Source organism: Crocodylus siamensis, chromosome 3 (genome assembly GCF_052110815.1).
Source record: "Crocodylus siamensis isolate JL-2025a chromosome 3, ASM5211081v1, whole genome shotgun sequence".
Lineage (NCBI taxonomy): Eukaryota > Metazoa > Chordata > Crocodylia > Crocodylidae > Crocodylus > Crocodylus siamensis.
This window is the reverse complement of record NC_143397.1, coordinates 206,406,950-206,433,830: the sequence shown is the minus strand read 5'-3', so window position 1 is coordinate 206,433,830 and position 26,881 is coordinate 206,406,950. Positions and strand designations below refer to the sequence as shown.

At 44.1% G+C, this 26,881-nt stretch overlaps 1 protein-coding gene across 2 annotated transcripts in view; it reads right to left on the bottom strand.

Moving 5' to 3' along the window:
• ZC2HC1A (zinc finger C2HC-type containing 1A) overlaps positions 1-26,160 on the bottom strand; it is a 48,215-nt gene extending 22,055 nt beyond the window's left edge. For both annotated transcript variants that reach the window (XM_090040218.1, XM_090040219.1), the window contains exons 1-5: positions 26,075-26,160; positions 7,180-7,256; positions 6,050-6,166; positions 3,239-3,374; positions 259-407 (exon numbers count right to left, since the gene is read on the bottom strand). In XM_090040218.1, the coding sequence (XP_089896344.1) occupies positions 259-407; positions 3,239-3,374; positions 6,050-6,166; positions 7,180-7,256; positions 26,075-26,090 (495 nt within the window). In that variant the 5' untranslated portion in view covers positions 26,091-26,160. The remainder of the gene's footprint in view (positions 1-258; positions 408-3,238; positions 3,375-6,049; positions 6,167-7,179; positions 7,257-26,074) is intronic.
• Between the last annotated feature and the right edge of the window lie 721 nt (positions 26,161-26,881).

The window sequence follows — 26,881 nt, the reverse complement described above, 5'->3', positions numbered from 1 at the left end:
CCATAGTCTTACGTCAGTTTATAAAAGGGCTTTCTTTTCTGCTACTGAAACTATCTTCCTGCACCTTTATCATTCAGCTCTCAGCTGAATACACATACTCCTTCCTTAAGTCTCGGTCTCAATTTCCACCCTCCCCCTTTTATTTTTCAGTTGTATTAATTAACTCACTGAAGCATTTTACAAAGCTACTAAAATAACTAACTGATTTGCCTTTATCACAGAGGTATAATTCAAAGGAAGGAAAATATTGAAATTCACCTGTGTTCGAGTAGGCAGTTTCCCTTTTGCATCAATAGACACTTTTCCTTTGTTTGTAATACGTGCTGCTTGTTCCTTGCAGAAACTGATGTGTCTGTCAGCTGCGTTTTCATTAAATCTTCTCTGGCAATATGGGCATTGAATGTAATCTTAAAAAAGTAAAAAAAAACGGAGCATTAAACAAGTGGAGATGACAATGACTGATTTTACGAAACTATATAAAACAGACACGCTAGAGGAAATTAAGGTCCTCAAAGATAACAATAGAAATATAGATTTGAGGTAAATCCTAACAGCCAAAGGTCTGGGAAATCAAAAAAAAAGACAAGCTTCTCATCCAATCCATAATGGCCAAAAGGAAGGCTGCGAGTGGGAAGCAGTGCAAGTCAGGCTGCAACAAAACAATTCTGAGAGGCCAGGCAGGAGGAAAGGTGGCCAAAATGTCTGAGAAAGAGTAGAGCAGAGAGCTGAACTACTACAGAGACAATGAGAAGAGAAAGGACTGAACAGAGCAGTAGAACTCTCTTCAATTACATTTTTCAAACACCCTACATTACTGCGACTATATAAGATATACAAACTAAGTTTTCACTGATGGTTTTCAGACTAATACTGACTATCAACTGTTCTTATTGAAGGCAATGAAAAAAGTTTTGCCTATGTAGCAAATAAAATGGAGTATCTAGTCAGACAAGACATTTTAACTAATATAATCAGTATTATCCTGGTGTAAAAGAAGAAAAGAAAAAAGCAGTCAAAGATGCAAGCCTCTAAAACTGAGGTAACTTTACCCAAGGCTATGCAGAATTACCCCTGAAAGAATGAGGGGTCAGACTCTGCTAGTCTAGACTATATTGATTTAAGTCTTATCTACCCACTTCCATCCTGGGGTAGCTCATCTCTCAATGCAAACAAGGTACTACCCTCAGGGGTAGGCAACCCCAGGCACACATACCACAGTGTGGCACAGAAAGACATTGTTTCGCATGCACACCTTGGGGCAGGTGGCAGGGGAGCCACAAGAGGCCTGATCCTTGCTGTGGCAGTGTAGCCCCAGCTTCTTCCCTACCGTCTACCTCAAGGCACATGTACACCCACCACTGGTTTTGAGCTAGGCCAGGGCTCTGCGGATCCTGGTACAGCTGCTTGCAGCCTCCCCACCACCTGTGAGCAGCACATTGGGCATCAGGGGCCCAACTAGAGCCTGGGCTGGCTGGCAGGTAGCCGGGAGCCTACAAGTAGCAGCAGCAGAGTTCGTGGAGCCCCAAACCAGATCATTGCTGCTGGTGGTTGCACAGGTGCCTTGGAGCAGACAGCAGGAAGAGGCCAGGGCTGCAATGCCACAAAGATCAGGTTACTCATGGCTCCTCCACTATCCCACCTTGACACACCAGCATCTTACAAGTCGAAGTTGCAGGTGTTTTTGGAACTCTGCCCAAAATGTTGCCAAACCCTGTACTACTCATTTTCCAGTCACCTGGAGGCAACATGCAGTAATAGCTACATGTTTATCTGTTCTTGATTCCTGTATAATTTATATAGATATAAATCCCAGCGTAAATCATATTGTGATAAGTGAACATCTGTCCACACCTGAATCAAAGGGAAAAAAAAAGAAGCCCAAGTGCTATATAGGCATCTTTAAGGAATGCAATGGAGACAATTTGTACCCCACATTGTTTTCATAACTATCTTAATCAAATGGGAATGCAGTCCCTCCTATTATTCAAGACACGGAAATATTCTTCTCATCGTCCAGTGGCACTGCAGTAGCTGAATGCAGGTTTATCTCTATTAACTTAATCAAAAAGTGCCAGTATGTTTCTATGAAGCAAAGCACACTCCAGACTTGACAGACTCAAGTGGTTCAAAAATGCTTTCCAGTCCCGTTAGGCTAATTCACAATGGCACGGAGAATGGACAAACAACAGAATAACCTCCTAAGAAAGTGAAAATGAGTGCTCATGGATACATCCAGTGCTATTTTATATAATCAAAAAATTTAAAAACAAAAACACATGTTATCCAGAATATTTTTTTTTTACCTTGAAATTGAGGCAATAGTTTAAAACAGATAAGACTGAAGATAAGAACTTTAGGCCAGGGGTTTTCAACTGGGGATATGCATACCACTGTGGGTACCTGGGATGGCCTCAGGAGGTAGGCGGCAGCAGGGTGCTGTCACCAGCATGCCTGCCACTGCCATGCTTGCTGATCAGCCACAGGGGGGACATCCCCCTCCCCATCAACTGGCTGCTGGGTGACCCCCACTCATCTGGCTGCCGAAGGACTCCTGCATTCTCAACTGGCCACTGGGAGTACACTGAGCCATAAAGGTTGAAAACTCCTGCTTTAGGCAATCATGACTTTTTTAATCTGAGAATAAGATAGCCCAGATATTGGGCCAACTATTTTGAGGTTTTAGTTTGCTTGGGGTTTTTTGGCTAGAAAACCCCCCCCAACAAAATCAGAACTCTTCACCTGACTGTTAACAGCTATCAAGGAAAGCATGCCTGATAGTCTGATTTATTAAATGCTTGTTATAAGTACTTTTCCTTTGATCTTTTAACTAGGTCTTCTTAGACCAAGATAGAGCAGCACATTTTTAATGAAATACTAAATTGTTAGGATTTTTTGGAAAAGGAAACACACACTATAAAACTCTCTCTTAGATAATACAGCTCTCCCAACCATAGGGTTGGTCCAATAAAAGATATTACAATATACCTTGCTTCTCATATTTAAAAAAAACCCATGAAAACAGGTCATGGAAAAGAAGGTAACAGAAATAATAGGATCTTAGCATTTCTTAGCTAGTCAGAAGCAATAATCACAACTGAGCATCACTCACATCAGATGGCAGCTCTCTATGTGCATCTTCATAAGCATCTTACTGCAGTGCATTCCTTATCACATTAATGCATATACTATGGCAAATTCTTTAAAACATACATCTAAAGAAGGTTCTTGTTTCACATACCGGGATCATATGAAGGTGGGGGTGGTGGAGGAAGTTTTCCTCCGTCCTTAAAATTAAGGCCTTTGGCTGCTCGTATTGTTGCTATAAATTCCTCGTGCTTTCGTCTCCAGTTGGATTGTTTTTTGGGGGGTTCTGGCTAAGAAGTCAACAGAAAAACAAAGCTTTTACAGATTTAGGGGTTTTACTCTGCAGTAAATATGCCAAATTTCATATAATATCATATAATGCATAACACGCTAATCCTAACTGATCCTAAAGATGTTCGGCCTCTCAAGGTCCCTTTAGATGTTTAGATAAAGGCATGATAGGATCTGATGTGTGATCTATACAAACATGCCGCACACACATAGAAGGATGCATGATTGTGGGATCCAGCATCAGATCCTATCATGTCTTATTGCCCATGCAGGGGGAGCCCAGGATTGCGATACTAGTCTCCCTCTGTACTGGCTCCCGCTGCTGCTATCCCTGGAAGCTGATGAGGCTCATGGGGGGCAGGGAGTCAGTGTTCCCCACAATGCCTCCATTGAGAGCCCTGCAGCTGACAAGTCTTGCGAGGGGATAGCATTCCCCACATCATCCCCCCTGCAAGCCCCATCAGCTGCAGGCCTCACAGGTTGGGCAGTACAGGGAATGCTCCCCTCCCTTTCTCCCCTATGAGCTTGTCAGTTATGGGGCTCACAGGAAGAAAAGTGTAGGAAAGCTGCTGCCACTGCAACCTTTGTCTACTGTAGGTCTCTGCTGTCTCACTCCTCCTATGAACCTCGTCAGCTGGGAACACTGCCCTCCCTGCAAGTCTCGTCTTCTGCAGAGCTTGCAGAGTGGGCGGCAGCACAGGAAATGCTAGCGCCACTGCAAACCTCATTAGCTGCAGAGCTGGCAACAGGTGGTTCACTCATGTGGCTGGGAGCCCCTTAGTTGGTGGGCCTCCCAGCCACATACTTCTCATGCCATTAATTGAACAAGTCCAAGTTAGACATTTTTTGTGGAATACCTTTGTGGCTTATTCCTTATTTAATCATGATACTAATTGATCAAACGTGAACATGTGGCCGAGTTGTAACTTCTCAGTACTTCCAAAGAAACACACTCTTGACAAAAGAATAGCATCTTATTCTGTCCCTAAACAAAAATGGCACAAAATGTGTGTGTTAAAAATACAAAGACAAAATGGTTTTTACAAGCAATGACTGGCATTTCATAAAAATTTGATCTGCAGGACCTCTGTTTTTATGTTTCTAGCATTAAACCAGAGCCAGTATATGATAAGTCTGCACTCAACTGCAAGCTGCATTTAGTAACCTCCATGTCACACTATGTTGGGTGCACACATCATTTTGTCTAAGGCAAACCTATTATGGATGTGCCTAATCTGCTCAGGAAAGAAGACCAGCACCTTGAAGGAACATTGCTGGGCCCCCTTGCTGCCCCCCTCCAGCAATCTAGAATCATCACTTTTATGTTTTCAAAACTGCTGATTCAACACCCTGGAATAATGGATATAATGGATCTTGTACAAAGGCTCTCATCATGGCTCTAAACAAATGGAATTTTTTTTTTAGGTTGGACATTTGACTGGTCCAACACCCCACCCCTCCAAAAAACAAAAAAACAAAAAAACCAGGTCAATTAACCAGTAAAAAATTGTCAAATAATGGTCATATATCTGAAACATGAATTTATTAGAACAGTGAAGAGAGAGACTTTAATCTTCAGCAGCTTAGATATTTATGCTGATTACAAAAACAAGTTAGTTAGCTGTTATTGTGAAACTATAAAATTAAATGCTAAAAAAGTGCAATGAATTTTTATATCCATCAGCAGGTAGGCAAGTGTAAGTGTGAACAATATTCAAGACTGAACAGAGTTCTTCTTTTCCCTTTTATCCCAAAACCTCAGGATCAGCCTGAACAGTTCAAAAAATAAATTAAAAGATAAACACACACACAGCAACTATAAAAGACAAAACTTTTAACATACCTGTGTTTAAGTAGGCAGCAGGCCAACCTTTCTGAGCATTTTGCTATTTGCATTTGGAAATGCTGACAGTCACAGTAGATAGCCAGTAGGAGAAGCTTTTCTGTGCTGCTGGGTTCTGTTTTCCCCTCAACAGAGAGTAGCTCCTGCAGCCCCATGGGGCTTAATGGAGTTTTGGGGCAGGGGGTGGCATTAGGAGGAAAAGGAGTCTGAAACTCAGGGAAAAGGAGCCAGGTAAAAGGTGCTCCTAAATGGAGTGTGTGCATTTATTGGTGTATTCTCCAACTCCTGTAGGACTGAAGACCAAGGAGTTTTCCCTCCAGCCCTTAATAAGAGACGCAGTAAAAGGGTAGGTAACCATCTATACAAGGACATTCTTGGGTTCCTGGTATATTTGACAAGTTTTGACTGAGGTTATAATTGCACTAGTTCCAACATCTGGAATAATCAGATTATGAGTCCCATAGCTCAGGTCTCAGTTTTACAAACAGAGAGATAGCAGCATATATTAGGTCTTAGCAGATAGTCACAAAAGACTTGTTTCTGTCTGGGACAAAGACTGAGACAGATTATAACACTGGAAGAGAGTATTAGTCTTGAAAACAATAACACTAATACATCAGATTTAAGAAACAGGCTACATTGGTTACCACCTTTATCTTCTGCTCTTGCAGCATTTTGATTCCAGTGATCATAGCAGCTAATTTCTTATTGAAATACTAGGGGTTACTTCTTTATATCTTTGAAAAACTGATGTAAATTAGGTGAACCATATTTTTATGCATATGTACAGTTTTTTCTTTAAAAATTATAATAGACAAAGGCTTTACCTACCCGTGGCTTAAGAGGCTTTACTGTAGAAATATCAGTTCCTTCTGCCCTCTGTCTGCTGGAATCAAATGTCTTTCTTCTCTTACTGGAAGTTTTTTGGCAAATAGGTACATGTTTTTTCTGTCAGAAGAGAAAAGAAACACATAGTATGCAACATTTATATTTGGAAATGTAAATGACAGCATTCTTTCATTCTTCCTTTCCAGCTATTTAAATCAGCAAATAAAAAGCCAACCAGAAAGAAGAGGATTAGAGTTAAGGACAGTATCACGTTCATGCTTATGTCACAAATGTTTCCTTATTGAATCCCCATGTATTTCTTAAATAGCACATAAACAATCAAACAAATTCAAGTAAACAGGGGGAAAAAGTAGCACAAGAAGTATTTTTATTCACCTACATTCTTAAACCTACTTATACTAAGTGCATTTATTGGGCAAATATCATCTACCTAATCAACAGTGCAAGCCAATACTCGATATATGCATTCAAATACAAGAGTGCCCCTATTTTCCATATGCACCTCAGACTTTAATGTCTTCCTTTTTGCACTGAGGTTCACAGGAACACTATGGGTTAAGAAAAAAAGTTTCGAAGAGGAAAATTAAGTTGTGTATTCCAGTATTATCAGTTTAAGCAGTTTTATTTATTTTTTTAAATGTATAGGTTTCAAGTATTCTATAGCCATGATGGTCAAAGACAAAGTAACAAATAAAGGCCTTGAACTTTTAACTTGATAAAAATCAAGTTATAATAAAACAACAACAAAACCCCAGTTAAGTAGATATGACACTAGAAAGTAGACCAGATTGGGGAAGACTAATAAACCTCGCAATTAATCAGTCTGGGACAGAATGGTATTAAACTTTACAAAACCGGAAGTAAACAACAACTGACTCGGGGGTGCCCAATATGAGATGTCTTTGAAAAGGTCTAATTAAAAATTAAAAGCCTTTTAAGTGTTTCAAGTTGAACACCGAACAACCAAAATGCTTGGAAACCCTAGTATCTTTTGAAAAATTAAGCCTAGATGCTTAGCTCCAGTATCTCTGAGGTATCATATTATTCTACTATGCTCAGATTCGTATGTCTATTAAAAAAGAATCAGCAGGGAAGGTGCTACTGCTACTCACCAGTGCTAACAGAAAGAACGTCCTTCCACAAATCTTACACGGTAATAGGTCTCCACTTTGCACTGTAGGTTCATTTTCTAATAAAAGTAAAGCAAGACACACATTTATTATATATGTATAGATACAGAAATTTTTGGCCTATAACCAATCTATAAATATAATGGAGCTTAAGTCAGAAAATTAATTCCCATCTATGCTAATCCACTTCTAGTTTTCTTCTGTTTCATAAAATAGGGCTTTCATGTCTGCATTTAACATACCAATTTATCTGTTGTATCAGTTGGGGCCAGACTTCCATAGCAACACAAGTGGACTCCGATAGCCATGTTTCATATAATTTAGAAAAATCCTGAATAAAGGAAAGAATAATCAATGCTATTACAGCAGATGCTTATTTATGGCAACACCTTATAAGTAGAAACCTACTCAATTTACAATTTTGTAAACCGCAAAATCTGGCATTGTCCACAAAATAAAAAACTTACTAAAAATACACTGCTAGCTCCCCAAAGGGGGGAGGGGGAGCCACTGGTGCAAAGGGAAGCAACCAAGACAGCATCTGCCTTTCCCCACCCCCATCCCTTGTCACTGATTGGCTAAGACGGCTGCCCACAGCATGGCCCTACCCCTCTCTGCCAATCAGCGGTAAGGGGCGGGACTGCATCACAGACAGCCCTCTTGATCAACTAGTGGTGAGGGGTGGGGCCCATCAGTAGTGAAGGGTGGAGCCCTGGCCCCTTGGCCAGAGGAGTGGGGGAACCCCACAGCAATAAGCACATGAAAACAGCAGTCAGTGCCGCAATCAGCCTACAAATGGCTGCCTGGCTCCTCAACTTTGATAGATCCCTATTCATAAGAGCAACAACTACTTGCCAGCAACATTTCTCCTAGGAACATTTTCCTACCATGTATTTTTTACCTGGTAACAGCCAAATATCTACTGCCTAAGAGCAACCTTTATGAAGGGTGGATGTGACGTAAATCACAATGTCCAACAGTAGGTGTGGGTTATATATTTTTTTTGTAGGGAGGTCAAAACCAGACCAAATGCCAAGTTTCCCACTTAAAGAAAAAGTCAAGACTATGAGAGTCTATCGAGCTCCCAGGTTAATCAAAACCAAGTTGCAGTCAAAGAAGTTGCTCTGATTAAGCTGGATACAACATCTGGAAGCAGAGGGAGAAGCTGACAATAAAAACAGACTGGGGAAGAGCTGTTGAAGAAATGCCAACTCTCAGAAAAAAAAATCATGAGACTCCCGATTTCCAATTCAAATCAACTGACTCATGATCTCCTGATATAGAAAACAAATCTCAGGATTTTCTTCTTCTGGCGCATGTAGAAAGCACCAAGCTGGTAGGTCTGTGGAGGGGAAGGGGTGGTGGTGGCAGATTGAGGCCCCCAAGGTGAAGGAGGGAGTGGGGTAGGAGCTGGGGTGAATGGGGCCTGGGGCCAGGGCAAATCATGCAACAGAGGTGGGCGTGTGTGTGTCTCATTCCCAAGCCACAGCCCTCCCCAGCCCAGCTGCTGGCCCTCACTCCTGACCCACAGCTCCCTACATCTTGCCAGGGTGTGTGGGGACCCTCCCTCCCTGGGCTCCAAACCCCCCACACACACCTACCCACAGCACCCCAAACCTTCACAAATAACACCCCCCCATCACACACAAACACTTCAAAATAGCATTTCATGATACACATTCCAAATCTCTTGATTTTTAAAGAGTTTGTCTTATGATTTTTGACACAGTGGGGTTGGCCACACTACTATTGTAAACACAGGTATGAAAGAAAAGCACCGTGCTGATGTGGCTCTCTTTCTTTGATTCAAAGAGAAAACGGAACATGGTCCAGAAAGCACAGCTACTGAGCTTGCTGCTTCAGTTAGACTGCATGATTTAAAAAAAAGGGATGGCTGGTTCGCAAGGCATAAGGAATGTTTTAATGGGAGAGGGAGAGGCAGAGAGAAAGGGAAAGGGGGAAGAAAGAGAATGGAGAGAGACAGTCAGCAGATAAACCAGGAGCTGAGCAATGGCAGAGTGGAAGACTCTCCTGCATTTTTTAAAATTCTTCCCCACCTGACATCTACTATGCCGACACTGCAGGTCTGCATCTGAAAGGACTCTGTAAGAAAGAGGACATGTGGGAAGAAAAATAAGAAACCTTGAAAAATGGGAAAGGATCCTCTATCCCTGTCAAAGAGGGCACTGGTACTCATCTGTGCCAACAGGGACTGACAAAAACCCTGCTGATTAGGAAATCAAAACATCCTGATGCCCTCTGAAGGACATCATCAAACCTCTTTCCACATGCCTGGATAACAGATGATGTGGTCATCACCTGACTGAAAAAGTGGAATAGTCAACTTAAAGAATTTTTTTTTGCAAATACCTAGTTATTTCCAAACTTAATCAAGAGGGTGATTATTTTGATGAAAATCCACCTCTATCAAAATTAGAAGCTTTGAAGGCTTGAAATTTAGTTCGGCAATACTCACAGCCAGAAGGGCTCAGTGAAAATTTCCAAAACAAAACTGTTACTGAAGAGGAGTGGAGCAAACTAACAGAGTTCTTTCACCCAAAATGAGCAAATATACCCTTTTAAAATTAATTTACAACCTGGATACTCAATCTACAGTGGGTATCACAGAGTGCACTCAATGCTGTTCTTCTGATGCAGCATACGTAAACACCTCCAAACGTGTTAAGCTCTCAGAACTTAGTAATAAAGTATGCTTATTTTTGCTGTTACAGTATTAACTAATTTACTTGAGTAGAAGACAAGCCCCTCCCCACCCATTTAACTCGGAGGAAAAAGCTCCTGCCTTACAATCAAGCAAGAGGGAGTGGGGATCAAGGAGTTGGGGTCAGGGTCAGAGTCAGAGCTGTCGCCTTCCCCCTCCCCCAGCCTCTGCATGACCCACCACTCCTCCCTTGCAGCCCCCATTTGCCACCCCTACTCTCCACACGGCTTCTTCCCCTCGCCCCTCTCCAGGCTGGAGCAGCAGTGCTAGCTCTGTGTTGCTGCTATGGGGCTAGGCTGGAGCCATGTTCCATGCCCCAGGCTGCCGCAGGATCAAAGCATGCCAGCATGGAGCAGAAGTAAAGAGGGAGGCAGGGGGGAGAGAAACTGAGGGAAGGGGAAGAGAAGGGGGGCAGAAGTGGCATGAAGGGGTGAGAAGGTGGGAACAGGGAAAGAGGGAAATCAGGGTAGCCTGAGGGGGCGGGGGGGGGCAGGCAACAGGAGGAAAGTTACCTGCTTCTCTCACTGCCTGCCCCTACTGCCTCCATCACTGTCCATCTCCCACCACCTGCTCCCTTACTTCCTCCCCCACCACCTGCAGTAGTGGGGAGAAAATAATTTAAGATGAACCTCCAATAATTAGATTCCATATGTGGAAAACTATAATAAATTTATAAATGTATACATTCCCCATGTGTGGAATCTAATTATGGGGGTGGTGTCATCTGACATTCAGGGTCATCTTGTGTCTGGGTAAATACAGTAATATCCTATATATTACTAGCAAGTTGCCCATCAAGAATGATGCAGGGGGGAGGGGGAAGGAGGGCAGCAATGGAGAAGACAGGAAGATCTCCCCAGGCCCAAGATTTAGCTGTTCAGGGCAGGTGGCAGGGAGGCTGTAAGCAGCTACACCAGGGTCCACAGAGCCAGCTGTAGGTACTAGTTCCACCTCCTCCTCCACCCCTCCTCGCTCCTTTTTTTCTCCCGCCTGCCCTGCTGCCTTCTGGGTCCTGCTGTGTACACAAACTTGCAAAGACAACAGGGCTGATGGGTGGGTAATTAGGTCCATTATCTCTCACCTCCATATACTGCTGTTAACAAGGACATTAACCTCTGGAGACAACAAACTCTCCTTATGCCTAAAGACAGGTGTTTCTGCCTGAAAGCTTACGAAGAACAATTTTTCCAACATTTAAAAGATACCAAATTTACCCAAAGAACCTTATCTGCCTATGATTTCTGGAGACACAAATCCATAGTTTGAGAACTGAAGCTAAGCACCACAGAGATGCTTAATGGGATCTTCTAGACTGAGCACTAAGCCCCATTGGGTAGAAGGGCTTTCTTTAATCTTTAGTAACCTACAGAGGAGCCTCTGGGAATGAAACTGGGCCTCTAATATAGTCTATAGCTTGTTGTGACCCGTTTAAAACTTCTGAAAAGGTTACATGAATATACTGTCTCAAACAGTATATAATTAGAAGTTATAATCCTTATTCCATGTTATCTTTGAGCTTTAACATTCCTTAAATTAAAACTATCTGTATGTTTATTTTTTTTAAAAAGCATCTGAAAAAAATGTGATTAAATAAAAAAAAAAATCTGTTTTAATTTTTTAAAAAAATATATTTTTATCCACCCTGGGGACACATCACACTTCAGGAAACAATCACTGCTATCAAAAATATTTTGTAGGTTACAAGTATCCATCTAAGTTCATATCTTTAGTTCAGCTCACTGGTTTATGCCACCTTCTGAGATGGAACAATATTCACAGAATTATAAAAAATTAGGGCTGAAAGTGGCCTTTAAGAAGTCATCTAGTCCAACCCCCTGCTCAAAGCAGGACCATTACAACTAGATCATCCCAGCCAAGGCTCTGTCTAGCTGGCTCTTAAAAACCTCCTAGGATGGACATGCCACAACGTCTGTAGGTAGCCTATTTCTGTGCTTTACTACCTGCCTAAATAATGAGAAAGTTTTTCCTAACATCTAACTTAAGCTTCCTTTGCTTTAACTTGAGACCATTGCTCCTTGTTTTGTCGTCTTCCACCACTGAGAACACTCTAGCTCAGGGGTAGACAACGTTTTTTGGCCGGCGTGCCGAAAACCCCCACAATACCTACCTTGGAAGGTGCCAGAGTGCCAGCATGCCAGAAAAACAAAATGAGGGCAGGGAGTACATGGCAGTATGCCCTGCTTGTGCCCCTTGCCCCCCAGCCCTGCAGCCCTGTGCCCCCCAGTCATAGCCCCTGCTCCCCATCCTTGCTGCCCCTTGCCCCCAGCCAAAGCCTCTGCCTCCCAGCCCGGGCTCTGTAGCTGTCAGCAGCTACCCAGAACCTGGGCCGGCTACAACTATCTGGTGCCTCTCCGCCCCGGCCCCAGCTGCATCCCAGCCCCAGACCTGCCACACTTCCCTTGTGTGCATGGGAGCAGCGTGGGCAGCACCACAGGGTTTTGCCCCTCACTGCTGCCCTCGCCTGCAGTGGAAGTGTGGCAGGGCAGCGGGGAGCTCGAAGCAGGCAGCTTTCTGCACCCCGCACTGTGCCCTGCCGCACTGGATTCCAATAGGGCTTTGCAGAAGCGGCAAGGGTAGCACCACAGGGAGTATTGCCGATATATGCTGCCTCCCCGGAACCTGGGTCTGCGAGGCAGCTGAGGCCAGGGTGGAGAGGCAGCAGATGTTTGCAACTGGCCCAGGTTCTGGATAGCTGCTGACAGCCACAAAGCCCAGGCTGCTTGCAGCAGGGCTTCCATGGGAGCAGTCCAAGCTCCATGACTATCAGCAGCTACCCAGAGCTGGGGCCGGCTGCAACCAGGAGGCTACAAACAGCTGCTGCCCTCCCCACCCCACCTGTCTCCCAGCCCTGGGCTCCAGGAAGACAGCAGGTGCCGGCACTAGACCCATTGGGACTGCACCAGCTGCCCCGGCTCTAGGTATCCGCTGATAGCCACGGAGCCCAGGCTGCTCCCAGCAGCAGCTACCCCAGCGGTGGGCAATTATTTCGGGTAGAGGGCTGCTTACCCAGTTTTGGCAAGCTGTCGAGGGCCGCATGGGTAGCCACACCCCTTCACAGAATCAATGCGTCAGAAGGGACCTAGACAGATCATCTAGTCCAACCCCCTGCCATGGGCAGGAAGGAGCACTGGGGGTGGGCAGGGTCATAAGACCCTTGACAGGTGCCCCACCCCCTGGTCACCATCTTGGGACCAATGTCTCAGGGCCAGCACCGGTGGGGCCCAGAGCAGGGTACAGGCTGGCAAGGGTCTATGGAGAAGGTGGAGCTGGCCCGACTCCGTAGAGCCCCTGCTGGCTGGGACCCTGTACTCCTGCCACCCTCCTCTGGGCCTCGCCGGTGCTGGCCCTGGGACACCAGTGTGGGCTGCGTGCACCCACACCCACTCATTCCCAGTGGCCCCCAGCTCCCCGACAGGGAACGAGCTGGTGCTGAGCATGGAGGAAGAGCAGCCCCTCCCCTACCCCATGGCTGGCACTCCCTGCTGCAGCTGCAGCTGCTCGCAACCCAGGTGGGGCTGTCCTGAACAGGTGCCAGGCTGCAAGTGGCTGCAGCACTGGGCACTTTTCCTTGCACTCAGCACCAGCTTGTAACCCATCCCTGCTGCCAGCCTGGGCCCAGTGCTGACTCTGGGCTCACCTGTCAGGGCCGCGCACAGTGGCAGCAGCTGCGGCCCCTCCCCCCCTTGCTACACTGGGCAACATTTGCCACCTCCGGGCAGGCAGCAGCAGTGGGAGAGGGGCCACTTTTCCCCAAGCTCCTTCCCTGCCCTCGCCCCTCTCCTGCCCCCTTACCTAAGGTTCTGGTGCAGCCACATGGTTCCAGGCCACTGAGGAGATGGGGCTGGGCGGGCCCTGCTGTTGCGGGAGCCTGCCAGGCTTCCCCTGGGTCCTACTTCCTTTGGTTCCTGTCATTTTTGACAGGAGCCAAAGACAGATAAATATTAATTTTCTAAATTTTTTAGGGGCCCCATGGGCCGGACAGAATGGCCTCACAGGCTGGATTTGGCCCGCGGGCTGTATTTTGCCCAACCCTGAGCCACCCAGAGCTGAGGCCGGCTGCAGCCTCTCCGGCCCCAACACGTGCCAAGGAAAATGGCCTCGCATGCCAAGCTCGGCAGGCATGCCGGGGGTTGCTGACCCATGCCCTAACTTATCATTCACACCTGCTACCAGTTGCTACATTCAGCAACAGAGGGCAGCTTGCTGCCTCAAACCATGGAAAATGTAACTGGAGCTAGACAATAAAGCATAAACAAAAGTAGGCAGACGCTTACAAACCCTAATCCAACCAAACCCTCCTCTTCTCCAAATGATGAGCCCCCACTCATACTTCTTGGTCCCTTTACTGATATTACCAACAAGGCTATCAAAGACAATGGTGGCAGTTTACTAGAAACTATTTTTTCATACCCAAATCAGCATAAGTAAATTAGAATGTGATCTCAAGATGAAATATTTTGTAATCCCTTAGCAACCATGTGTTATCTATGGCCACATTTTTCAACAGTAGAACACATATTTCTCAAAGTCTTACTGTTCAGAAAGAATTGGCACTCAAATCACTATTAAAATATAATGAACTTAGTTGAACAAACTCAGTTCAGCATTTGTTATGAGCTCATAAGAAAATAACTCTTTACATAATACACACCAGTTAGCACCCATTATAGCTACAATAACAGGAACTGAGTATTTTCTTTCAGCATTCTTAACACACTACCACTGCTGCTGGAAACTATCCACTTCAAATTCATATTTGAGAAGAGGAAAGAAACTCACTCAGGAAAAAAAAAAAAACCCTCAAAACAATATAGAAAGCTACCCAGAAAGCAAAAGTATTTTAAAACTAAAGTAAAACTTCCTGAAGTTCTGATATTACTGTTTAAAAAAAATTTTTTTTTACCTTTTCTGTTGCCATGTGAAAATTCTACAAATGTAAAATAAGAAGACCTGACCAACAATAAGAGCAAAAGTGAAGAAAGTATTCTTTTCTCTAATTTCCTTAAGTTATAATGATCTGAATTATTTGTAACACTACCAAAACTTAAAAGGGAAGCATTATGGGTAAGCTTTTAGACCTGCTATTACTAAGGAAGCATTATACTTCCTATGAGACCTTTTTTTCCTAGCTGCTTATAATTTTGCTGAACTATAATCACATGGGCTAAAATTTTCCATCTTATTCATGCTGATTTTTTTTAGATGTTTCAGCCAACATGTCACCCTTTTCTGACAACTGGGCTAGAAGGAAATGTTTCAGTGATATTCTATAAAAATCCAGTGATTTCTTCTTTGAAACATTTACTATTTCAGGGCTCTGGAGCAGGGAATTAAACTTAGCAGGGAGTGGCTTCTGTATCAGGGATGTGTTCTACTGTACCTGGGAATACCTGCCCAAGTTACAAGTCTTTACAAATTTATTTGAGACACACTCAGGAGAGATTTTTATTTTATTTTAATATGCTCTACCTCCACATCAGTTTTTTGGGCTGAACAGAATGCACATAGGCTAGGAACCCTCTCTCTCCCATGATCTCAATGATTATGACAAGGAACTTGATGGGAGCAGGATGGCTGGAAGGGAGAAAACATGACTCCCATGGCAGAATGTGAATGACAGGATACCAGGAATGGGACCACCTGGACATGGATATTGGTAATGGGAGTCTGATTTTAAGGTGGAGAAGGGTAAGAAGATTATAGTAGCCACTTCGTTTAAATTCAGCACAGGTTTTTTTCTTTTAGATCTAGCAGGTGGCTCCAGTACTGCTGGCCATCAATTATTAATACACCTGCTCTAAGTAGGTGTGATAGGAAAAGCTGTCATATGACTTGCATTTCCTCCCTGGAAGAGAACATAAATAATAGTAATTATCTACCCCATACATACTTACTTAAGGAAAAAAAGTTCTGCTCTGTCTTTTCTTGGTTTCTGTCCCTTACGCTTCCAAGTTACATAACAGCAAAGGCAAAGAGGGAAACAACAGGACTATGCGGGGTGAAGTACTGCTAATAGAGAGCTCTAAGACTGTGTGAAGCTTTGGTAGCTGATTTAATTCGAAAGAGATTCAGCCTGATCCAGGGACCAAATTTCCAAATCCAAGTAGAATCAGGAAACCAATTAAAAGCTCCAAATCTATTCACAGTATCTGAATCAATTTGGAAAAGCTTCAGAAAAGATTTGGCCATAAACTAAACAGGCAGCTAATACAACTGCCTCCAGCTGGTAAATCTGTTGGGGTCGGGAAAGGGAAGAGGAAGGGATTGGGGCTGGGGCTAGGACTAGGACAAACTGCCCAGCTGGGGGTGCTTTACTCAGGGAGTGGGGTAGGAGGACATGGGATGTGGGCGTGGCAGCTCTGGGGGCGGGGGCTCTGCCCTGCTGCTGCTTGCCCAGCCAGGACAGGGCAGGGGCAGGATGTGGATGAGGTTCACTCCAGGCAGAAAGCGACAAGCAGCAGCAGAGCATAGCCCCCACTCCCAGTGCTACTGCACTCACATCCTGTACTCCCCCATGCCAGGTAGCAAGGGGGATCAGGGATTGTCCACCCCCTCCCCCTCCTGCTTGGCACCCGCGTGGCAGTTGCCCCACGGCACAGAAGCAGCACAGCTCAGCAGAGCTCCATGTGCTGTCTGTTAGCTGAGGCGGCTCTACCTGCCAGCCACAGCCTGGCACTGCTCAGCTCCAGTGACCCCAGCTCCCAGACAGCACACAGCACCCTGCCAAGCTGCACTGCACCCGTGCAATCTAACAGCTGTCACTTGGGTGCCCAGCGGGGGTGGGGGCAATCCCTGCGCTGTGTGGAGGGGCTCTGCCAAGAGCACCTAGTGGCCCCAATTGCCACTGCTATAGTCCGTGACTGCAGGGTGCTTTTTTTTTTTTTTTTTTTTGCTTATTTTTCTTTAAGTGCCGGGACTAGGCTGGGACCAGGCAGGGGATAGGACCGGGCAGGGCTTCTCCTGCGGCTCCCCCTGCCCAGGGAGAGGCAGGTACAGTCAGAGGATCCACGGGAAAACCTGCAGCCACCCCACTGTGCCTGCCTGTCCACAGCTGATCTGAACTACCAACTCTCTCCAAATCAGTGCCAAATCTCCAACCTAAACCTCTGCTGCAGCTTGAGGCGATTCCTCCAAGTCCCCTACAACCACAGAGAAACACCCAACTGTATCTTCTTTACCATCATCCTCCGTATTTGAAAAATGTTATCAAATCCCTCAATCTTTTTCTTCAGCCTAAATAATCCCAGTTCTTTCAGCCTTTCCTCATAAGTCATGTGTTCCAAGCCTCCAGTCATTTATGTTGTTGTCTTCTGGACTCCTTCCAATAAGTCTACCTGTTACTTGAAGTGTGGGTCCCAGAACTGGACACAGTACTCCAGATGAGGTCTCACCAGTGCCTAATACAATGGAAGAATCACTTAACTTAATATGCAAGCGATAATCCTGTTAATACTAACCAGTATGCTATTGGCTTTTTTCTTGGTGGGGTTAGAGGGGGGAGATCACATGGTTTGCTCATATTCAACTTAAGGACCACTGTAACCTCCAGGTACTAGGGCCTAGCTACTAATTCCCAGTCTCTATTTGTGCATGCAATTATTCTATCTTAAGTGCAGGACTTTGCACTTGCCCTTGCCGAATTTCATCCAATTGATTTTGGACATGTTTATCCAGGTTATTCCGAATCTTAACCCTACTCTCCAGAGTTTGAAACTCTACCCAGTTTGGCATCATCCACACATTTAGTAAGCATGTACTGTATCCCATCATCCAAATCTGTAGTGAAAATGTAAAACAATAGCAGACTTGGGACAAACTTTTAGGCAGCTCCACTTGATACCTCTTTCCAAATACACATACAGCCACTGATGACTACTTGCTAAGCATGATGATCCAACAAGTTTTGTATCCACCTCACAGTTCTATAATCAAGTCAGTCTCTTATTTAATAAACTAAGGAAGTACAATCATGGGAAACTGTCAAAAGCCTTGCTAAAGTCAAGGTATATCATATCCACTGCTCTCCCTGCATCCACAGAGCTTGCTACCTTATCATAAAAGAAAATCAAGTTGGTAAGTTATGACTTGCTCTTGGCAGATCCATGCTGGCTGTTCCTCATCACCATGTTCTACTCAAGATGCTTCATAAGATATTCCTTGAGGACCTGCTCCATTATCTTTCCAGACATCAAAACTCACACAGTGGTCTATAACTTCCCAGATCCTCATTCTTCCCTTTCTTAAAGATGGGCACTCTATTTGCCCATTCCTAGTCATCTGAGACCTCACTGGGCATCCAAAATTTCTCAAAAAGAATAACCAATGACTCTGAAATTATCTTAGGTAATTCATTCAGTACCCTAGGGTATATTCCATCCAGCCCTACTAACTCGAAAAGATCTAGCTTCTAAGTAATCTCTAATCTGTTCTTCCATTACTTAACACTTCTTCCTGTTTTGGCATCTGCACTCACAATCTGTTAGTCAACCTTATTTGTGTATAGCGAGGTTAAAAAAAAAAAAAAAAAGACATCAAATTCTTCAGATTTCTCTGCATCATACATAACTAGGTTTTCCCCTTGTGCATTTAGTAAAGGACTTATTGTTTCCTTGGTTTTCCTCCTACTTATGTCATATTCATGGAACTCCTTTTAATTGCCTTATATCCCTTGCCAATTGCAGCTTAAATCATGCCTTGGCTTTCCCAATTTTTTCCTGCATAGTAGTACAAAACTTTTATTCTTGTCTCTAGTAATACAACCACATTTCCAGTGTTTGTAGAATCCCTTTTTGAGTTTGAAACGATCATACTTCTCATGCTTCTGTTGCATTAGGATACTTTGCTCTTGCACTCTGAAAATGGCCTCCTTGAAGTAAAGCCAGCTCTCCTGGATACCTCGCCCTCCCCTCAAGGAATCCTGCCCACCTTTAAGATTCCAAACTCTGTCATTTTGTGGTCATTATCACCCAAGTTATCTTCACACTCTCAAGCAATTCTTTCCTGTATGTGAACAACAAGCCAAGACGACCTCCATCCCATCATTGCCCACAAGTTGGCCTCTCCACCACCTGTATCGAGAAGTTATCCCCAACACATTCAAAAAATCTGCTAGACTGTCTTAGTGCAACCATTAGATATTGCAAGCACTCATTTTAGATGTGGCTCTAGCTCTACTATATAGTTATATATAGCAGACCTTTCCATCTTTGACTACAGACTTTTATCCATTTTCTGGATGGACCAATCTATGATTACCTCTTGAAATTTTCAGAATTTGGCTAGCTACCTACTTATCAATATCAGTCACACAGACCACAGAAAGCCTGTGCTCTGCCTTTCAGAACACTTACAGGTGCATTTGGACCAATATTAGACACAATATCCTAGTGTTCAAATACAGCAGTTGAGATATGATGGAACATACAAATTGCTAATGGCTAGGTTTAGCCCCTTGACTTCCAGTATGTGTTTCCACTTAAAATTTCAAAGGCTGCCTATTGAAGGGTAAACTTGTGAGCCCCACTTGCTTATGTTTTTACTGATAGGGAAGGCTCAGCAGGTTACTCAGACATTTAGAAGGTGTCACTGAACTTTTATAGATTGAAATGTTATTGTAATTTTCTTCATTTTTAAAAATAGTGTGTAATAACCTATGTATGATATATGTTATAAAACTAAAATATCAAAAGTTAAAAGGTACTAATTATATGTAGTAATAAGGGTATGACAGTCCTTTCAAATGCCTTTTAGATCCCTTGTTCATTGGTGCACAAATCAAGTCCTTACCATACAAAATAAGGGTTGGAAGGGACCTCAGGAGGTCATCTAGTTCAGTCCCCTGCTCAAAGCAGGACCATCCCCAACTAGATCATCCCAGCCAAAGATTTGCCTAGCTGGGTCTTAAAAACTTCCAAGGATGGAGATTCTACCACATCTCTGGGTAACCCATTCCGGTGTTTTACTGCCTTCCTAGTTAGAAAATCATTCCTAATATCCAACCTAAACTTCCCTTGACAGAAAAAAGAGCAATGGTCTTGAGTTGCAGCATTTGCCACCACTAAGAACAGTCTAGCACCTTAGCTTTTCTAGTGATGCAAAAATATCAAAACTATTAAACCTTACCCCATTCAAAATTGTAAAAACTCTCTGGTATGGCGTCCCATTCACTTTTAGAAATCCAGTCATTCAGTAAAAATTATTAACTTTCAGCGAAAAGTATCATGTACAATTCCAATTTTCACCATTTTAGCAGATTTTCCAGAACAGAATACAATCCTCCCTAACTTCCTAGCTTTCCATTTAGTTCAGCGAAACAGAAAGCTCAGTCCTTATACCCCTCATATTCTTTTGTTTTGAAGAGACACTGCAGCTGGCTCACGTCAACTCAGACAATAGCCAGTGGATGAACACCACTGCCATTATATTTTCACTGCTCCATATTGTCAGCATTGCTATAATATCCCTAATAATTTTAAACAGAGAGGAGATAAGCAAACAAAAGTGAAGGTGCAATAACAAATATACCACACTAAGAAATATTTCTTGAGAAGGCTTATTAAAAATATATAAAGGGTTAAGGCAGCTAAGGGGAGGAATACAAATAATGATTATCATAATGATAATTAATACTAATGATAATTTATAAAATGGGCTGTCAATTTTATAAATTTTCCATGTGAATGTTACATGCTATCCAAGTCTGTATTTGCAAACATGATAAAAATGCAAAAAAATGGTAGAGGGAACATACATAAGGTACTCTGCATGCTGTAACCAACAACAATCAATACCTGTGTTTGAGACATGCGAAGGTGTACGACTTACTTATAGCAATCCACTCCAGTCTGAATGAACTACTCACTAGACTGCCTCATGTTAGATCTTTACAGCTGTGGTTAAAATCGACTGGCTTGTTGTACTCTTAAATATCTATCTTAATTCTCATCCTCTTATATACTTCCAGTGGGAGCCAGGTCCTTCAATCTTAGCAAATAATAAATACAGTCAGGACATAACAGACAAAAGCCAAAAACTTTTTGACTGTTTAAGAAGACTGTATAATTTAAGAAGAAAGAATTGTGGAAGTTTCTCTACCATCCTATTGTAAATGCTATTAATAAAGACACTATAAGTTTTGTTCCATGCACAAGAGATAACAGAAAGTAATTCATACCCCACCTTCATCAAGTTCACACTTGATCTGCATTGACCTTACATGCACAAAGTTAGTCTAAATATTGCTAAGGTCACTGGGAAGGTTTTGTGTCTGAATACAAGTCTTTGGAAGATGGGGAATCCATACGGTTTTTGTAGTGCCAAAGAAGTACAGGAAAAGCAACCCTCCATGTTTAGAAATGACAATGTAAACTGTCAGAAGGAATCCCTATGAAGTAGACCACTCATTATTCACTTTCTAAAACACTGGTTAATTAAAGACTGAATATAGCCACAAACACATGTGCCTGCATTATACCAGCAAGTCTCATTCCCGCTTCCCAGTGTTCAACATAAAGCTTAATCTCACGCGTTGGGATGTCTGGAAGCATGACAGTAATCAAACTCAACAATGTTAAGAACTGAAGAGATAACAGTGATCTCAAGTTAGAAGCAGGAGTCCTAAAACAGGCTCCTACTCTCAGAAAAGCCAGGCACTCAGAAAAGAATTATAACAACTTTGCACCTTCCATGAATTGAATCCATTAGTCAGTTTGTGATGTATGAAAAACAATATGCAAAATACATATTTTAAGGACCTCTATACTTAGAGATCATCATAGCTTGTTAATATAAACTTTGTTTTAAATAACTTAATCTCACTGTGAATTAGAAGCAACTATGCCACCCCCCGCATGTATCAACACCATGGTTTAATGAGCTCAACCTCAAGATGCTTAGATTAGGCCTGTATAAATTTCAAAAAAATAATTATTAGACAAATATGTGGCCAGTCACTGGAGGACTGCAATGATCTGAGGAAATTACATATCAACTATGGATTCCATTTGAGATTCTGGCCATCGTGTCATATTGCAAGCTCTACTTTAAGACTCTTGGTCTTTATCAATCTTCTCTCTTTTTATCTCTGTCATGGACTAAGATTCTTGAGGAGTACTGGCACAACGCTGATAATGGAGAGTCACTCAAACACTGTACTGTTGAAATGTAATCAATCTAGTGCCTACCCAACAGAACTGGTTTATGAGCAGGGAGTTCAACTATCAATGAAGATAGGTGGTAGCTAAGCATCTAAAATTTAATTTAAAATGATGAAAAACCTATGTTAAGACTGATGCCTATCATAATCTATTAAAACAATCAATTAAATGTAATTAAAAAACCTTAACTAGTACATGCTTGTTGCTGAAGTAGTAAAAAAAGTCAAACCACTGAATTAGAAGGCCTTAGCTGAAGCCACATTTCTTGAACTGCAATACTGTTTTTCGACATGAATAGCCTCTTCTGCAAGTGTGGAAGGAATAATTTCTTCCTTTCAACTTATTCAACTATTTCATTTCCAGTGCAAGCTCTTTCTAAGTAGAGTAAACAAACTAAAGTTGTAAGTAACAACTCTGGCCTTCCAAGCAACAAGAGAGGGAATATATTATTTTTTAAGAAAAAGGAAAATATAACTATAAAACCATAAAACAAAAGTTACACGAGTCACCATGACTCAAGCCCAGTATAATACCTGAACATGTTTTAAAATCCTGTTATAAACCACAGTGCAGATAAGTTGTTGGTGTCCTGTTTCAGACAGCAATGCTTGAAATGCAATTATGTTCATTTTCATGAAACATTTTATGATGACCATTATAAGATCTTTCTGCCCCTAGCTAATAAGCAATCTACCAAATTATTTCTATTTATGACCCTGAAAAACCATGGAACTAATTTTTAAAGGCTTCCAGCAACAAAAACTTCAACTAAAGTTGTGCTGACTGACATGTGTAGTTTCCATATCTGAAAGATCATGCCCTGCATTGTCTTCAAAAATTTATTTCTTAAAGAGCTAAATGGTAAGTTAATAAAAACAATTTTTTCCTCAGGAAAACTTCTTATCAGCACACAGATTCCACAATGCCTTTAGAAAGCTAAGCAAGCAGTTTTAGATTTAGCTGTAAAAAACTATAATGACGGTTTTGTCACTTTAAATAAGTGCAAGATCTGGTCTTCCTGCAGCCAACTTCGTTGGTTCAAGATCTGGCTTTCAGGATCAGTATAGGAAGTGACAAACCTAAAGGCTGAGGGAGATGGGGGGAGAAAAAAAAAGAATGAAAGAAAAAGAAAATAGAAGCAAATTTCAGCACAGTAATGAAGTCATGTCAGAGAAGGTTTGCTTCAATGTCATTACAAGTCTAGATAGCTCTAACATACTTGCTGTGGGATGGAATTACAATATAAAACTTGTAATTAAGCTCTTTGAATACTACTAACAGCTCAAAGATCTAATCAGTAGGATCACATACACATACACTATTCAGTAGGGCATCTACATGTGGATTTTACTGTGGAGTTGACTAATTACCTCTGCAGTAAAGCATCACCATCTACATGAGCAACACTATTATTAGGCCAGACTAAACTAGTTAACTTCGCTGTAAGACAGCACTGCCTGACAAGTACTGTCTTACTAAAGCAGAGATGTCTATACACGTGTTGCAGTAAATAGTGACTGGGGCTGGCTGGGGCACAAGGGTGCTGCACTGTAGGGGGCTGCCTGCTAGCTATCCCCACCCTCGTGCCCCAGCCAGCCCCTCTACAGCACCCTGAGCTGGGGCAGAGCAGACTGACCCCCCGCCCCAGCTCCCCCACCAGGCAGGGCTGCACCACCCTGGCTTAATGTGCTGCGGTCCAGGCACACATGTAAACACTATGCTTAGGAGCAATAAACTCTGGTGTTAAATGCACCAGAGTTTATTCAAGTGCACTAGTTTCATGTGTAGATGCACCCAATATTGCCCAACTTCCTGCTCTCCTCACTATTGAAGTCCCTACTTATGGATTAATTAGAAGCTGCCTCAAATAAATTTTGTATTTTATAATTCTAAGTTCTCTGGAGGGGCAAAAAAAAAGAAGATCAAGTTTCAAAGATGGGTGGGATCCCACACTAAAAGCATTCTGTTCTCAATAAATGTATTTAAATCCAAGAGGGCACCCTCCAACAAAAGTATCAAATTCAGGAATGACTTATCAAGTAGCAGTCTGTCTTCTGAAATACTTCAATATACACTTTGTCATCCCCCCTTTGGACTCTACCTTTCCACACAAATATTGATTAGACATGATTTGTAAGACAACTTGTGAGATCTAACACTTTCACAGCCAGAAGGGGTACAGCTTCAACAAAAGTAAACAAAAGCAGTTTACATATATACCCAGCCATTCTTACAGCAACAAGAATGGATGAAGAATTGCTAGATAATACTTCGAAACAGAAAAAAAAACCCTACTTCTCATTTAAATTAAGTGACTGAAATAGTACAACACAATGATAAGTCAAGAAGCTAGTGAATACATACTCTTCATAACTCACAGTACATTTATGTGGGAGTAAAGTTAGATGGAAAAACACACTGTACAAAAAATATTGGTTAATTTAAATAAATAAATAGAGGATAGAAAACATCTCTGCTACCATTTGCTGTGTTCAGGTCAATCAGAAATGCTGTTAAAGAAAACAGAAGTTTCATGCCATAAAAACAATTTTATTTTTCAAAAAGATGGCAGTGCTATCGAGAATATCGTCTGTATCAAGGGTACTCAATCTTTTTGCCTGGCAGTCTATCCCCAGGCTAGATCGTGCTGGTAGTCCAGATCTGGCTGCCGGAGGAAGGCACACCAGGGCCTGGGGGCAGCCCAGTTCTGATCCAGTCACCTGAGGGAAGGGGACTTGATCTAGCTGCAACCTGGAGGGGTGGGGGGAAGGGGGGAGCATAAGGCATGACCCAACCCTGATCCAGCCTGGGGGGGGCAGGGGAGAACAGCCCAGCTTCCAAGCTTCCTGGGAGAAGGGGATGTGGCCTGGCCCCCAACCCAGCCATGTGGGTTGGCCATAGAGCTTGGGAATTTGGCAGTAGGGGAGGGAGACAGTATTAACTGTCACTGTTCCCCTGCCACCAAATTTCCCAACCCGTGGGGAGCCCTGTTGACCAGATGCCATGGCTCCAGGGGCCAGAGGTTGAGCATCCCTAATCTATAGAAGTTTCATATTAGAATAGTCATAATCTATCCATCTAGTCCCAAAGGCTTTTTAAAATACACAGAATGCAAACAGTTATTGACATGTTTCTGAACCAGCCAGTCAGTGCTGAAAGAAGGAGCAGGCCATATTCTGCCATAATACCTTTTTGGGAGGGCTGCCACAAAGCAGCCCCACACTTGCGAGTGCCACTCCAATACCCCTGCCCCGTGCAATCTGCAGCACTTCTGACCCCCAGCCCTGTGCTTCCCCCACCCCGCTCAGCTTTCGGCTCCTGCCCTCCCCCGCCTGTTCTGCTGCTGCTTTCTTCTTCCTTACCCTATCTGCAGCCATGCTGCCTACTCCCCTCACTATGATTTCCTGGGTGCCACCCACGGTCCCATGCGGAGCCAGGACCAGTCAGGCACCCCTGCACTATGCAGCCCCGGCTGCCATCACCTGAGCAAACCCCCGCAGGACAAGCCACACCCGCCCTCGGAGGCCTGATCCATCCTCCCCCGAGTGCACCCCAGAAACATTTTGTGGGGCCAAAATGCATCAGACCACCCCGCGGCTTGCCTCCCCTGCCAGGCCCCCGGGGAAGAGCTGCTCCAGGCCGGCTGTCAAGCCCCCGCGGAGGAAGAGGCAGAACGCGAGGAGCCCGCGGGGGCTGCTCGAGGCCTGCTCACAGCGCTCGACACCCCGGAGCCCTCTCCCCGCCGCGGCCGGGCCGGGTCGGGCCGGGCCGGGAGTCGCCTCCACCCCGCCATTCCTGGGGTCCCCGGGCACCAGGCGCGCAGAGTGGCGCGGGCCGGCAACGGCCCTTTGTCTGCGGCGCGGCGCAGGCCGGCCCGAGCCGACCCAGGAGCAGCCCCCGCCGCCAGGCCCGGCTCGGAGCCCCCGGCGCCGCCCAGGCCCGGCCCACACGGAGGAGATGCGCGGCCGCCGCCCCTCACCTTCCAGCCCCTCCATGGCGCAGCGCGACCGCTCCCTCAGCCCGCGGGGCCGCAGCTGCTCCGGCAACCGGGCCCCGCCCCGCCCCCGCTGCCATTGGCCCGGCGCCGCCCCGCCCCCGCCTGTGCGCCCGGCGCCGCGCCTGGCCCCGCCCCCGCTGCCCCGCCTCTGCCGCATCGCTGGTCGGTGCCCCCCGCCCCGTCTCGTCCCTTCCCTCTGGGGTTGGGCTCCGCGCCGCGCTGCCTCCCGGCTCCGGGGGGTGCGAGGACTGCCGCAGCCGTCTCGTCTTTGGAGCCCCCGCCGCCCTCCTTCGGCCTCAATTCCTGCCCCGAACGGAAAGCTTCCTGCAGGGCTGGCAGAACTGAGACGAGAGGACAATAACCCCCTTGAAATGCTCTAAGCCCTGGCGTGTACTCGTTCTCCCTCTCACCCGTACCAGAGAATACAGTACACGCGTGCATGCACACAATTACCAGAGAATACACACCCCCACCCTGAAAAATGGTGTTGGTCTAATAAATAATAATAATAAAAAATACAAATAATAAATAATAATACTTTCTAATCCGTAAAGGGAATTTACAAAAGACCTTTCACAGACAAGCCAATGAACTTCACATCACTGTCCTGGATACAAAAAGTCGTGGACTAAATATAGACATTGGATTTATGACATATACTTACCTATATATATACTGGATAAGAATAATATTTATATTATAATTCAATAAACTGTAAATAGTTAAGAGCATTGGCATGGAGTTGACTCTATAGAAGAAAGAGGGACCTGAGCTCAAATCACCAGTGTC